At 38.2% G+C, this 14,777-nt stretch overlaps 1 protein-coding gene, 1 long non-coding RNA gene and 1 pseudogene across 2 annotated transcripts; 1 reads left to right on the top strand and 2 right to left on the bottom strand.

The window, feature by feature from the left end:
- The first annotated feature begins 1,962 nt into the window (after window positions 1-1,962).
- LOC126605363 (disease resistance protein RPV1-like) lies at window positions 1,963-5,715 on the top strand. Its single transcript, XM_050272744.1, has 4 exons — window positions 1,963-2,558; window positions 3,096-4,188; window positions 4,380-4,655; window positions 4,773-5,715. Exons 1-4 carry the CDS (start codon window positions 2,068-2,070, stop codon window positions 5,391-5,393), a joined length of 2,481 nt encoding a protein of 826 aa, XP_050128701.1. The 5' UTR covers window positions 1,963-2,067; the 3' UTR covers window positions 5,394-5,715.
- A 450-nt stretch (window positions 5,716-6,165) lies between these two features.
- LOC126605368 (pentatricopeptide repeat-containing protein At2g37310-like) lies at window positions 6,166-7,560 on the bottom strand (annotated as a pseudogene).
- A 3,722-nt stretch (window positions 7,561-11,282) lies between these two features.
- Window positions 11,283-14,161, bottom strand: LOC126605373 (uncharacterized). The gene is made up of 6 exons (XR_007616928.1): window positions 13,960-14,161; window positions 13,603-13,678; window positions 13,436-13,529; window positions 13,053-13,123; window positions 12,880-12,949; window positions 11,283-11,580 (listed from the first exon to the last, which is right to left on the bottom strand). It is a non-coding gene; the product is annotated as an uncharacterized LOC126605373 (long non-coding RNA).
- Between the last annotated feature and the right edge of the window lie 616 nt (window positions 14,162-14,777).

Below are 14,777 nucleotides of genomic sequence, written 5' to 3'. Positions count from 1 at the left end.
AAGGCAAGTAAAAATGATACATCAAATTCATGGAGAGTTAACAAGCACAACAAATACACACGTCGATTCATCCCTAGCAAAGCCGAAGATCACCCACCACTTGAAACCGCTCGTGGTCCCATTTTATTCAAGATCAAGCCCCGACGGCCCTTGAAGAAATCACAAGTCTGATTCAAGATCAAGTGTCCACCACCCTTGAATCGAATTTAGCTCCAGATAAATGAAGTAAATTTAGACATTTGGAGGAAACCAGAAAACCCTCCAGCCCAGTTCAAGATCAAGCCTCGATGGCCCTTGAAGATATTTCCAGCCCAATTCAATATCAAGTCTCGACGTCCCTTGAATCGACATCTACATTGAGGGACTTCCAAACACATCTTCTACACGTGACAAGCACATGTATACCACGTGCCTGGAAGTGGGGGCATTTATAGACATTGAAATTTCGGTGAAATAAATGTTGACCAACGCATTAAAGTTTTGAAGTGCCAGGGCCTACATGGCATGCGCCACGTGTCGCATAAATTGTACACATGGCATGTGACTCAACAAAATCGAATAAGTCATCAAGAAGAACACGTGTCAACATTTGACAGAAATGATTTATTTTATTTAATGTTAATTAAATTAAAGACCAAGGCTTGAAAAAGTCTATAAATAGGAGGAAGAATTTATTCATTCTCACCAATTCACCATTCATTCACACATTCATTCCACACACCCAAAAAGTTTGAAGCTTTGAAACTCTAAAGCTCTCAAGCATCCAACCTCTCAAATTCCCAAGAATTTTGAAGAATCAAGAAAGCACTCTTCGTTCTTCACCAACACCTTTGAAGAATCAACAAGCATCGCTACACGTGCCGATTCTTCTTTCGCCACAAGCCAAATCCTTGAGGCAACCATTCATCCAAGATCAAGTCATCGCGGCCTTTAGATTAACAACAACCTTTGAAGAATCAACAAGCACTGCTATACGTGCTGATTCTTCCTTCGCCACAAGTCAAATCCTTGAGGCAACCGTCCATCCAAGATCAAGTCATTGCGACCCTTGGATCAACAACATCACACATCTACACCTTACGGAGATCGAATCAGATGATCAAGTTGTAAAAAGATTGTAACCTACAAATTCATCAATAAAAATATTTACTTTGTACACGTGTCTTGTCTCGTTTGTCAAGGATTTTAGTGTTTACAACACTATTCATACATACTCATCCTATCTGAAATTTGCATAACCAATTACATCTCAATATGTGACACTCGAAAATCCTATCAATTATTAAGATTACATAAAACTAAGAAATATAGAGAGTTACCCACTTTAGCGAGATGTGTCATTTGAAATTCTATCCGAAAAATTATTGAGATTATCTAAAGATAAGAAATCTGGAGGGCTTACTCATTTAGCGACAAGTGACATTCAAAATACGTTCGGAAACCTTATTTTAATATGATAGTTTAATTCAATTACCAATAAAATTAAAGAACAAACTTAAAATAATAAATTATTAAGGGGCTAAAAAATAGCCCCTTCAGTTGGAGACGGTATATAAATATGGTCTGACACTGTTTATTAAAAAATAATTTCTTACAAAGCTATAATTTGGACATGTGCTAAACATAGCCCTTTTGGTTGGAGATGGTCTTAATTACACATCATATAACTTGCAAGTTGGTGTAAACCTAACATTACTCGTTATAAAAACAGAACTACTACCGCCACTTAGTACTATGATCTAACGATATTTCTTTTCACTTGTAAGTGAGAGATCTTAGGTTTAATTCTCGCTAAAGATGAATTTGAACCACATTATTGTTAGCTCATTATGAGGCTAAGTTCACTTCCTTATTTTAGTGTAAATAATATCGTTTGTAAAAATAAAAATAAAAAAAGAAAGAAAAAAAAACCAACCACTGCCAGGTCACGAGCTCTCGAATATTCCTCTTCAAAACAATCCAAATACGGTACAACCCGTTTTTGAGCTGTTGACTTGAGTTTAACATGGTATTTCTCTATCATTTGGGCAAAAACCACCACCTCTGCCGGCGAAGAAGGATTGATTGATGGATACCAGGGCAGCCCTTGAAGCTTCCTCTTCAAAACAATGGGGACATGACGTGTTCCTGAGCTTCAGAGGCAAAGACACGCGCCGGACCTTCACCGACAACCTCTACTGCGCATTAAAGAGAGAAGGGGTCAACGTCTTCATAGACGAGAAAAAACTTCCAAGAGGCGAAAATATAGGAGACGAGTTGGTGGCAGCGATCAAACGGTCTAGGATCGCCGTTATTGTCTTCTCAAAACGGTACGCTGATTCGAGATGGTGTCTTGAGGAGCTGGAGAAGATCATGGAGTGTAGAACAACTATGGGACAAACGGTTTTGCCAATATTCTATGATATTGATCCTTCACAGGTTAGGCATCAAACTGGTAGTTTTGAAGAGCCATTTCAGAAACATCAAGAGCGCTTCCCTAAAGATAAGGTGCTGAGGTGGAGATCTGCTTTGACTCAAGCTGGAAATTTGGCTGGTGGGAATCTTGAAAACAGTAATGGGTAATTCCTCGCACAATCTGCTTTTTGACTTCTTCATATTAAAAAATTGGCGGACATGATCATTTTTCAATCACTGAGTTGATTGGTATTCAGTATGTCGTACATATATGATCGACATGTTGTCACTATTTGATTGCCATGTAGTCGATGTTTGATTTTGATAAGTTCAGCAATTGAAACTTACTTTTTATCATTCTAGTCGATCTACTTTCTTTTCCATACCCTTTTACATCTCTGCATTTACGAATGTCATGTGTTGGCTTCTCAAGGAGGGCTCATAATTTTTCATATGACACATTGCAACGCAAAGCTTAGAAACCCTGAATAAGTGAGAATCTGCAAACGCTGGTCTAACTATCAATGTGGACGATTTGAGCTAATCACATGGATCAATATAATTTGCCATTGAATTTGTTTGAATGAATGTTTTCAGAAGTTGAACAATGTATTTATTGAAATCTGTTATCATACTAATGAATAATGTGTTAGTTGAGTTAAATCCTGGAGTTACATTTACCTTTGTATTTTAACTGCTAGGTATGAAGGACAGTTTATATGGAAATTTGTTGACAACATCACTAGAAGACTGAACAACACACCCCCAGATGTAGCCGCCAACCTAGTTGGAATAGATTCTCGTGTGCAACCGATCAGCGAAGAGTTTGATATTGGAGGATCAGATGCTGTTCGTATTATTGGAATTTTGGGTATGGTTGGAACGGGTAAGACAACGGTTGCACAAGCCATTGTCTGCAGATTTCATCAAAACTTTGAAGGTAACTGTTTCCTTTCAAAAGTGAGGGAAGGGGATATGGTTAAATTGCAAAACAAACTTCTTCGTAATATTTTGAAATCAGCCAAAGTAAAGGTAAGTACTGTCTATCAAGGGACCAAGGAAATAGAAAGAAGACTTGGCAGCAAAAAGGTACTTGTTGTAGTTGATGACGTTGATTGTGTGAAACAATTACAAGAGTTAGCTATAAAACATGACACATTTGGTCCAGGGAGTAGAATTATTGTAACAACAAGAGACGAACACTTGCTAAAGATGCTTAAAGTGGATAATATATGTAAGACACAATTAATGAATAAAGAAGAAGCTCTTAAGCTCTTCTGTTGCCATGCCTTTGCTGAGAGTGGTCCTCCTGATCCAGAATTTCATGAACTCTCGTGCAAACTTGTTGATTACTGCAGAGGTTTGCCACTAGCACTTGAGATTTTAGGCTCTTCTCTATGTACAAAACTCAAAAGTGAATGGAAAAGTGCATTGCGTAAATTGAAAAGACGTCCTCATATGCAAATTCACGAAAAGCTTAAAATAAGCTATGATGGGCTGATTGACAATGTCGTGAAGGATATATTCCTTGATATATCTTGTTTCTTTATTGGGATGAACCAGGACTATGTCATGACAATATTGGATGGCTGTGACTTAGATCCAGAAATAGGAATTGGACAACTCCGTGATCGATGCCTTGTAACTGTTGATGAAGGGAATAACCTGATGATGCATGATTTGCTTCGAGACATGGGCAGAGAAATCGTACGCGCAAAATGCCCTACGATCACTGGAAGACGTTGTAGATTGTGGGATCAGGATGAAGTAAAAGAAGTATTGAGGGAGAAATCTGTAAGTACATTCTCTCAAATTATATGATGATATGCACTAATTTGAACGGAACAACAGGTTGAATGCAAAGAGAAATGAAGTACAACTATATGGCTTTGTTGCATGTTTTTAAATCTTCTTTTCATATGCAGTGATATAACCCATTTCTTACTTAACTTTCCATTCTTCTTATTTTTATTTTCTTTTAAAAGGGAACAGAGGTGGTTGAAGGACTCATGTTAGATTTGCAAGAATCCGACAAGCCTATCTTCTGTACAGAAGCACTTAAACAGATGCAGAGACTGCGGTTGCTCAAACTGAAAGGCGTAAAGTTCACTGGAAATTGTCAACATCTTTCCAGAAAGTTAAGATGGTTGTGCTGGCCTGAGTTTCCTCTAAAGGTCATACCAGAGGATTTTATTCAATCATACCTGGTTGATATCGATCTGAGTCATAGCGGAATACAATCCTGGAAAGATTCAGACGTGGTACAGTATAATCTCTCAACCAAATCACTGATTCTTTCCTCCAATTTTTGTAAGTACCAACATCATGCTTCCTCTCTTCTATTTGGATTATGATTTCTGTTCTCGTATGTCTGACAGCCGCTTGAGAAGTTGAAGTTTATTAATCTTGGGTATTGCCATCGCCTGGAAAGATCACCGGACTTTTCAAAACTCCCGAATCTCGAGAAACTGCTACTCAATGACTGCGAGAGTTTGTCCGGGATTCACCCTTCCATAGTACAACTGAAGAACCTTAAGCATTTCTCTCTTGCGAACTGCAATCTAAAAAATGATGCAATTCCAAAGGATCTTGGGGGTCTATCTTCTTTAGAGGTTCTAGATCTAAGAGGCAATGATTTTAACGAGCTACCCACCCTCAGTGGCCTTTTCAAGCTTCAAACTTTACAATTGGATAATTGCAAAAACCTTCAGGAAATCCCAGATTTACCAAAAAAATTGGAAATCTTGGAAGCGGATGAGTGCACTGCACTGGAAAAAATGCCAGATCTTTCCGATATGTTGAGTATGAAGGAATTGCATCTGAATCACTCCCCCCAACTCACTGAGATTCCAGGCTTGGATAAGTTGTCAAACTCCATGAGAGGGATTCATATGGAAGGGTGCACCAATCTCAATGATGCTTGTAAGGAAATAATCCTGCAGGTCCTATCTCTCTCTCTCGCACCACCTCTCTCGTGCACGCATAAATGCATTTCTTAATTGCTTGTACAAGTCTTGCTCCACACGGTAAGAGATGGAGTGCGAGTTAAAATGGTTGCCTTTTTTTTCCTGGAAATGTTTTTCCTTCGTGGTGTTGGGGTGTCGACCTTAAGGATGAATTAGTTGTGCCACTAAGTTTATTTAAATGCGCTGACTGTATGCATCATTTTCTCTTCAGATAACCGTTGACTGTATGCATCATTTTCTCTTCAGATAACTCCCAATCTGGTGATTATGTATGCATTTCGTGTTGTGATTTGTACCCAGCGCAAGGAGTTTTATCTATTGAGTCATTATTTATCCTATTATATCTTCCAATTTATACAGCATAACTCAATTGTGATTCATATTAGTGTCCAGGTGAGCATAATTCCCCATTCTTTTGGCTTGAAATTATACACCAATAAAATTAGTCAGGTCACCATTTTGGTTCATTCCACTCCTAGGTTTGCAAATCTACAAGTTGGATATAAATGGATGTCTATTTTGACATATTGTCCAATGAACCTACTTATCAGGATGAGTGGACATCAATGTTTTAAAATGCCAAGGCGAAACCAAGGCATTTCATCGATAGCTTCACCTCGGCGATAAGTATTACAATAATTTTAGGTACTGAGAGGCTAGCCCATCGGTGAAGCTATCGATCAAACGTCTTGGTTTCGCTTTCGCCTTCTAAAACAATCAAACAGACATACGTACCAAACAATCAAATATTTTTATTTGTATTTTTCTAATTCACATCATAATAAACTAATAAAAACTAAAGGGGTGTAGGAAGAATGTTTCAGATTTGAGAAATACGATATTGTAGGAAGAATGTTTGACAATCTCATAGTATTTGGTTTGCAATCACATGCCTTCATTTCGCGAATTAAATCCAAGGCTTCTTCATGCCGGTTATTTTGAATCGGACATAAATCACAGCATTCCAAGTACATAACTTTGGCTTCTTATTGTCTCGAAGAACATCCACGGCTTTGTCAACAAACCCGTGAAACATGTACCCGAAACTAATGAGCCATAAGTGACCTCATCCTTTTCACTCATCTCACCGCATAATTCTTGAGCATAATCCAAGCTACCACATCTTGTAAAAGGTCGTTCCCAGTGCACAAAGCTCCCGCTTTACGCAGGGTCTAGGAGAGGTGAATGTCGGCTAGCCTTACCCCCATTTATGGAGAGGCTGCTCCCAAGTCTCGAACCCGAGACCTACCGCTCATGGGCGAAGGCACTTGCCATCGCACCAAGTGCGACCTCTTATTCAGAAAACATCCGTCTCGATCTGATTCTCATTCAGAAACTGATGAACTTCCATACCGAGCATAAGGTCATTTGACTGTAAACATGCCTGCAAGAAACTAATCAGTGTCAACCCAACATGCCTAAACTCAACATCTCCCTGTACAACTCTTTCCACTCCTCATTATATCCGGCCTGAGAATGCTCCAAAAGCATCTTATTCCACGACAGAATATCTCATTCTGGCATCCTATCATATAAAGCTCTCGCCAAACCAACCTCATCACATATTAGTAGTAAGTAATTAAAGAATTAACAACAAAAACATCCGAATCAAACCCAAGACGCAGAACAAAACAATGAATCTCCTTAGCCAATTTTGAACCCGGAAGCAAAGCGCCCAGAGCCTTTAACACACACGTCACGGTAAACTTCGGGAACGCTTGATCCGAACATTAAGACACCATAGCCAAAAACAGCTTCAGGGTGTCGACGTGCGCATTGTTAAGGGACTACCAATGAGCATGGCGTTCCAAGAGAAGGCGTTTCGGTGGGGAATTTGGTCGAACTCCTTGCGGGCATAGTTGAGGTTACTGGTTTTGGAGTGGAAATTGACGAGCTTTGAGGCCAGGAAGTTGCCGGGTGTGACACAGAAGAGGACAAGGCGGACGTGGAGCTGCTTGGCCGGACCAACCAGGCAGCGCACCGTACATTGCTGGATGAGGTGGCCATAAGCTCTGCAGTCGAGCCCGTCGAGTCCATGGAGATTTTGAAGGGCTCGTTGGAGAACATTCATTTGATTTGGATTTTAAAATCGGTTGGATTCTTGGTATTTGGTATTTATATTACCCACACTTAAATCTATCAATATTCTTCGCCTATTAATTTCCTTACAAATCTTTGGCTTTTTCACTAAATCTAGACATTTATGGACTTCTTTTTTTTTTTTTAATTTTAACTGCCTACATCTGATTTGGATGTATTCTTTAAAATATTCTTGAAATCCTTATTTATGTGGATGCAAATTTCCGTCATTTTTTTCTTTGACAAAAATGCACCTGCAAAATAATAACACATTTGATTAAGACTAAAAGTCTTACACGCTCATGATGAATTGGGAGGGGCTTTGGCCGAAGAATCTCTGATGCAAAAATTAGAATTTTGAAAAAAAATGTGTTTTAGGAGTTTGTGAGTAGTGAATGGTTTAATATTTTAGTGGGATAAGAGGGGTATTTAAAAGAGAGTGGATGACCCTTTGGGTGGAAAGTGGCCGACCATATTTGGTGATAATGGGTGAATAATTGCAATATATGATATAAATTCAATTGGATTCAATTGTCAATTGTTCTATCGGAATCGGAAATAGGATTGACCCTGGATTCGAGCCATAACACATGATTTCATAAAATCGTACGATTTAAGTTTTGGGAGTTACCTTTTGTATAAAATCAATAAGGGATTGATGAGGAGTGATGAGAGGAATATGATGTAAATTCCATATTGATCACCTTTGACTCTTCCTTGATTGAGCTGTTATTGTTCGTTTCATGTGCGTGGGAATCTGGTATGCCTCGAGGGTAATCTTGTCTTTTTCACCCAACGTCTCGCCTCCATGATTTTTTGGATTATTTTTTGCTCTACAAATGCCCCCACACATGCTAGGCTGCTCGCATGAAAGGGCAGTATCTGTAGAGATCTCCAAAATTTAATGCAAATTCCCACTTGGACATGGAATTAGATTCTTCTAGGAAAGGGAAATAAATTGCCACCAAAGCTTACCTTAAGTAAGAGATTAAATCAACTTCGAAGGGCAATTATTTATCTCTACAAGAAAGAGAGAAAGCTAGAAGATATTTGTTCCCCATCCCCTAGCATTCTTCTTCTCCTGCCCGTGCAAAGAATCGTCGTATGTTGATTTCTTTGTCTTCTCCCAACCGCACCAAGGTAAGAAAAACTTAATTTTCTTTGTCTTCTTCTTGGGTAGTGCTACGGCGAGGCAACTATTGGGGTGGTGCGGCATGTCGGCTGGGCCGCACCTCGGCTGGCAGGGGCTAAGAGTTATCTCAGCATGGGCTAATGAGGTGGTGTGGCAAGGGCCACGACTTGCTAAAGCCAAGGGCTAACTCGGTATGGGTTGAGGAAATGGCGTGGTATGGGCTGCTGTTTGGGCTACCACATCTGTGCTGTTTGCCAACAAGGAGGAAACTACTTGAGTTTGATTTCTCAGCTGCCGTAGATAGAGCAATCGAGGATTGAGCTACCAAGATCGGAGCTACTGAAGATAAAGTGTTGGATGAACAAATTGTTGAATGTGAAGTGATTGTTGAGGGCAGAACGGCTGCTGGAAAACCCAAGGTCATCCAAGCTTCTAAATGAGTAGTTTCTTTATTTAGCTTGTGTCAGATTTTGACGACCTTCGTATAAGTTTATCAATGTTCTAGAAATAAATCGCTTTCTTCGCTTTACACCATCTTCGTTTTTCTTGAAACTTTGCTTGCTTAAAGTGTCTTGCAAAACTTTTAGCCATAGAATCGTCGGTTAGCAACGCTGCTTCAAAAAAACTAACGATCCCACATAGTCACTATGGTCGTGAGTTTTGGTTTTTTTGGGCATTAAGCTGTTGAGTTTGTCGTCGGCTACTACCGCCTAACCGTTTGTTGCTTAGTTAGTCTTCAAGTATTCGATCTTTTGAGCTGTGTGGCTTGCATCACAACATGATAAAGATTTGTGGAATATGAAAATCATTAACTAATCATATTAAAATTAGTAGTTTCGTGGAAATTCATGGGTAGTTTACCCAATTCCGTTGAAAAGTAGGCCCATATGAGTGTCGAATAATTAGTTTACCCTCTCACACTGGAGAGCAGACCCAGATGGATGTTGGGGAATTAGTTTACCCTGTCGAATTGGATAGCTTAACCTAGATAGGTGTCAGGGAATTAGTTTACCCTCTTGCGCAGGAGAGCAAACCCAGATGGGTGTTGGGGAATTAATTTACCCTCTCTCATTAGATAGTAGACCCAGATGGTTGTTAGGGAATTAGTTTACCATCTCACACTGGAGAGCAAGTCCAGATATGTGTCAGGGAATTAGTTTACCTTCTCCCACTTGAAAGCAATTAGTTTTTCCTCTCACACTAGAGAGCATACCTAAATGGGTGTCGGGAAATTAGTTTACCCTTTCATACTGAAGAGCTTACCCAGATGGCTGTCAGCAAACTAGTTTACCTTATCACATTTGAAAGCAATTAGTTTACCCTTTCACATTGGAGAGTTTACCCAAATGAGTGTCGGGAGATTAGTTTACCCTCTCGCACAAGAGAGCATGGAAATCTTTATTGTGAACGCAGATGAGGAAAACTAGACTGCTAGACAATTGAAATAATCTTCAGCTTGTGAGGTTTTGTTCGGTGATCTGCTTAATACTTTGAACTGTGGAACTCGCGGAAAGGTGTAAGTGGGAACCTCAGTGAGATGGTCCCAAACCTTCTCCAAGTATTGCGTCATCTTTAGATATTTCATCGTGTGTTCTTCTAAGACTTGGTTGGTGGTCAACTGCAAACAAGCTTTTTCATCGCTAAATCTTTCGCTAGCAGGGGCTGCTAGTAAAGCCTCGTATTATACTCCATTGTTAGGTACTTTGAAAGTGTCGTGGGTTTGGTTGGTAAGAGTCGTAAGGCAAGATCAACAAGGCTGGAAGTCGTGTTGCAAGATCCGCACGATTGGGAGCCATGGTGATAGATCGAGAGCGACCGGGAGCATTGGAGTAAGTAGGCACAGTTGTGAGCGCAGAGCTAGGGCCGGTGTGGACCAGGTTGTGTGCAGTAGGAGGAATTGGACCACTAGGTCCGCGGTGCTCAGCCATTGGTGATGTGATGCTCCAGTATTGAATCGTATGGAATGATGAAAACAAGACATGCCTATGGTTCTTTGTGGTTGGGCTGGTGTGTTATTTTGGTGCCCGTCTACCCCCAGTGCACTATTAGGCTGAGTTGCTACGTTTGTCGGAATAGAAGTAATATTTTTTTTCACTAGTGTATCTGGGATGGTTCTGTCTACTCGATCTTATCAATGAAAGGTGACATGCTTATGTTGGTCATGTCCCCTCCACATCTGTGCATGCATAAAAACATAGGAAAACTAATGAAAAGGGCTTGAAAACTTTGAGTTTTAATGATAAGGACAAAATAAAGGGTAAAGTGAATAGTACAAGGATTGACTTTTTAGTGTAAAAATGTGGTTTTTCGTTAAAGTGAACAGTACCGGGTGCTTCTCGTTAAAGTTCCCTAAAAACATATGTACTACATAAACTCTTCACACGTATTCAGGTTTAAGACTTCCATATTTTGGTCCAAGTGGGTAGGGTTTTTCTGCGTGGAAGTAAATGAACCATACTAATATAAACAAAATGAAAGTTGGACCGTTAAACAGAAAAACACTAAAATTTCAATCAATACAAAAAAGGAGTAATGCATATAAGGTGGCAACGTTTGATAGAGTATTCTTATCATTTGCCTCCATACTTTATCTGTTGAAGACTTTAAATTTTTGCATTCCTACATAAATAAAACAAAAATGAACATGATAATTTATTTAATAAAAGAAAAGATAAAATTTGAAAGAAAAAAAAATCACCATACCAGTTAAGTAACACGAAAGTGATCTCAGTAATGAAAATTTAGGTCAAATATTTCACAAGTACCGCTTATGTTTATTTTGTAAGGTTAAGAGGATAAAAGATACATCAATAGCACACCAAGCTCTGTAATTTAAGGCCTTTTACTTCAGTTCGTCGTCCCTAAGCAGAAGAAGGAAGTTCTTCAAATGGGTACCAATTGAAGAGCAAATTCAACAACCGGTTGAATAACAATCATGCCTATAAAATAAAGCATTTGAGCGTTGTCATACTTGACAAACGCCGACCCATCAAAACGTCTCTCCACCAACTGCCCATGAAAAAGCATGCATCAGAAAATAAATGCTGATCAAAAGTCCGAGCAACAAATAAGATTAAAATTTCCGAGCAGATCAACCATCTAATTGAAGAAGAAAAAACCATGATCAATACGTCAGATGCTCCTTTCTTGTGATCCAAATTTGAAGAAGGTCGATGGGGATGGGCAGTTTTAAGTGTTATTGACATCTATTCTTAGAGAGAGGAATCGCGGTTTCTTCCAAGAATAAATTGTAGCAATGATCCCTCAACTTTAATCAAATTGGAACAATGATCCCTTAATTAAAAATTCATTACTATTGGTCCCTCAACTCATCAAAATGTATAGCTATGATCATTTTCATCAATTTCGTCAAAATTTCGTCAATATAAGTTATGTTGGAAGAACCATTACTATAATTGGGATCCCTCAACTCATCAAAACGTGTAGCTATGGTCTTTTTCGTCAACTTTGTCATAATTTTGTCAAAATGAGTTATGTTGGAATGACTATTACTACAATTGGGTTAAAGTTGAGAGATCATTTCTCCAGTTGGATTAAAGTTAAGGGACCAATGGTAATGAATTTTAGTTAAGGGATCATAGCTACACGTTTTGATGAGTTGAGGGACCAATGATAATGGATTTTTAGTTAAGCGATCATTGCTCCAATTGAGTTAAAGTTAGGGATCATTGCTACATTTTACTTTTCTTCCAATCATGCAGCTAAAGAATACAAACACCAAAAAGTAGTATTCCAAAAGAATTCTCAAACAAAAAAATAATAATTAACTTAAAAGAGAAACAATTGGAATTAGTAAATAGCAAAGACATCACATCCATTCAATTCTAAAATTAGCTGATATTTCTCTAATGTTGCACACAAAGGAAACTGAAAAGGTAATGTTAGAAGGACTAAATTTGTAGATTAAATTTTGGAAACTAAAAGACATGGAAGTTGATGATTGGTTTACTACTTAAATGTTGATAAACATGCTCATTTTTATTGGTGCCACATCATTTAGTTTGCAAATTTAGTTTCCTTAGTATTACCCAACCCAAAAGGGTTATGGAATGATTAAAATGGCTATCAAGGTTTTAAAATGAAAATATTGTTCGGTTATACATTTTCCCTTAACATAACGTTTGGAAAACATACAAAACTAACCTTTGTTCTATATATGCTCAAAAAATGAGGTCTTATTCTCTTCGAAATCCACATTGACAGTTATATGCATGCTCTGTAATTGAACCCTTTCTGTGGAAAGAAAAATAGTGAACAAAATGATGGAGAAAATATTTTAGAACCTACCGAATAGTATCACCACAAAAATTTGCAGAGCTTGTAGTGATTTTTCAAAGTCCAATCCTTCTTCGTAAATCTGCAAAGAGACAAAGAGACTGAAAAGAGCGAATCGGCAAACTTTCTACAAATTAAAGTCTATTGCAAGATTCATGCAATCAAAATCTGAAAGAAAAACATACCTGTAAACAATAATGGAAGTCATTCAAGAACTCAACAATTTGTAGAGGAGTTGATGAAAGAAAAAACATACCTGTAAAGAATGAAGATCAGAAAAGTTACTAATTACTCCAAAGAAGTAAATAAACCCAATTAGATACTGAAAAGAATGAAGATCAGAAAAATTGATTGCCCAAAAGAAGCCCTAGTTATATACTAAAAAGAGGGAAATCAAAACCAAAGCATAAACCTAGTAAGAGTTTAGTTCAAACTTCAAAGCATCATATAAAGGAAGCAGAAAAATCACTACAATACATATATATTTGACTAATGAAGAAAGAATTGAAATAATCAACAATCACACATGAAAACAGAAGGAAATGAATTTAGTGAATGGTGGACAAACGCTTGAAGGAATTATGAGAAAATGGAGAGTCTTTGTCGATCTATCTCTCTGTTTTTCCCTCACCCTCGTTCCTTTCTCCTTGATTTTTGCTCGACTACAAATAAATTGCCGAAATTAAAAACCCAAAACATAAACCCATTGAAATTTAAACACAACGAATTACGTACCCAGTGAAAATTTCCATATCTTCTTCCTTAAATCTGAAACCACAAACAGAATCCTTATCAACACAAAGGTCCGGGTCTACAATGAATCCAATGCATGTTCACAGTAATAAAATGTGTTAAAAACCAAAGATGGATGAAAAAGAAAATAAGAAACAATCAAGAAATTCAGGCGAGGGAAGTGATAAACAATGACACTGTAAAATTATAAAACAATCTGAACCAGTGGTGTTGGTGGCGATGGTGTCAGAGCAAGAGAGAAGAGAGAATGAGTGCTCGAATTGGGAGAGGAGCTTGGGCAATGAAGAGAGATCAAAATTTTGTTACCGAACAAATGGAGCAGAGAAGTTGTGAACTTACGATGAAAGGCTGTGGGAGTTTGAAAACTGAAAGAGAACAGCTATGCAGTTTGAAAACTCAAGTTGAACGGGAACTCTGAGGCAGTTTGAACACTTGAACGTGGTGATTCTTTCTCCCCCGTTTATTTATTTTTTCTGTTTTATTTCTAATTTTTTTGTGACAGAAGTATCCCTGCTATTTTGATTGCATTATTTTCAGCTAGTTTTAGTTTTTTTTTGTTTAAGGGGCTTTTCAGTCCAATTATTTTTTTGAAGTCTTGAGACACCAAAGTATGTTTATGGCTTTCTAATATTAAATATTAGAGATTAGAGATTAGAGATATACTATTAATATGATGGCAACACATAGCATCCTAACAATATACTCCACTGCCTGGAAATCTACGAGAAATTTTTCTAGGTGATGGGTACTCTTGCTGAGTTGGAGGACCCTCAATTGACATTTGACATGTAGGATGATATCATTTCTTTAATACCGACACTTAATATTTATTTTTAGAATATAATTTAAATTAGTTAAATAGAAAACACAGAAAATACCTTGTCGAAACATGAATCATCCGCCACATTAGAGAAGTTCTCGAGATCGTCGTAATTATCGTTGTCGTCGTAGTGGCCCGAATATGAATGGTGCGGTGTGGCGGCTTTATGATCTGTGGGTTCCTCGAGGAAGCTGAGACTTTCCTCATCGTCATAGATGTTGGCAATATCCACGTGCCGAAAGGTTGTTAGACTGATAGAGTTGGTTATTTCTGTAATGATTGGTTATATCTGTTAGCTTTGGAGCTAAGCTTTGTACTCTATATAACTGAGTGGTGA

The sequence above is a fragment of the Malus sylvestris genome, chromosome 15 (genome assembly GCF_916048215.2).
Source record: "Malus sylvestris chromosome 15, drMalSylv7.2, whole genome shotgun sequence".
Taxonomy (NCBI): Eukaryota; Viridiplantae; Streptophyta; class Magnoliopsida; order Rosales; family Rosaceae; genus Malus; species Malus sylvestris.
The sequence above is the reverse complement of the archived record's forward strand: the minus strand, read 5'-3'. Positions and strand labels throughout refer to the sequence as shown.

Excerpts from the sequence above, each read along its gene's own strand:
- LOC126605363 (XM_050272744.1), top strand. The coding sequence starts at position 2,068 with ATGGATACCAGGGCAGCCCTTGAAGCTTCCTCTTCAAAACAATGGGGA. Across the intron at positions 2,559-3,095 it reads AATCTTGAAAACAGTAATGG|GTATGAAGGACAGTTTATAT; the intron begins GTAATTCCTCGC and ends TTTAACTGCTAG. Across the intron at positions 4,189-4,379 it reads AAGTATTGAGGGAGAAATCT|GGAACAGAGGTGGTTGAAGG; the intron begins GTAAGTACATTC and ends TTCTTTTAAAAG.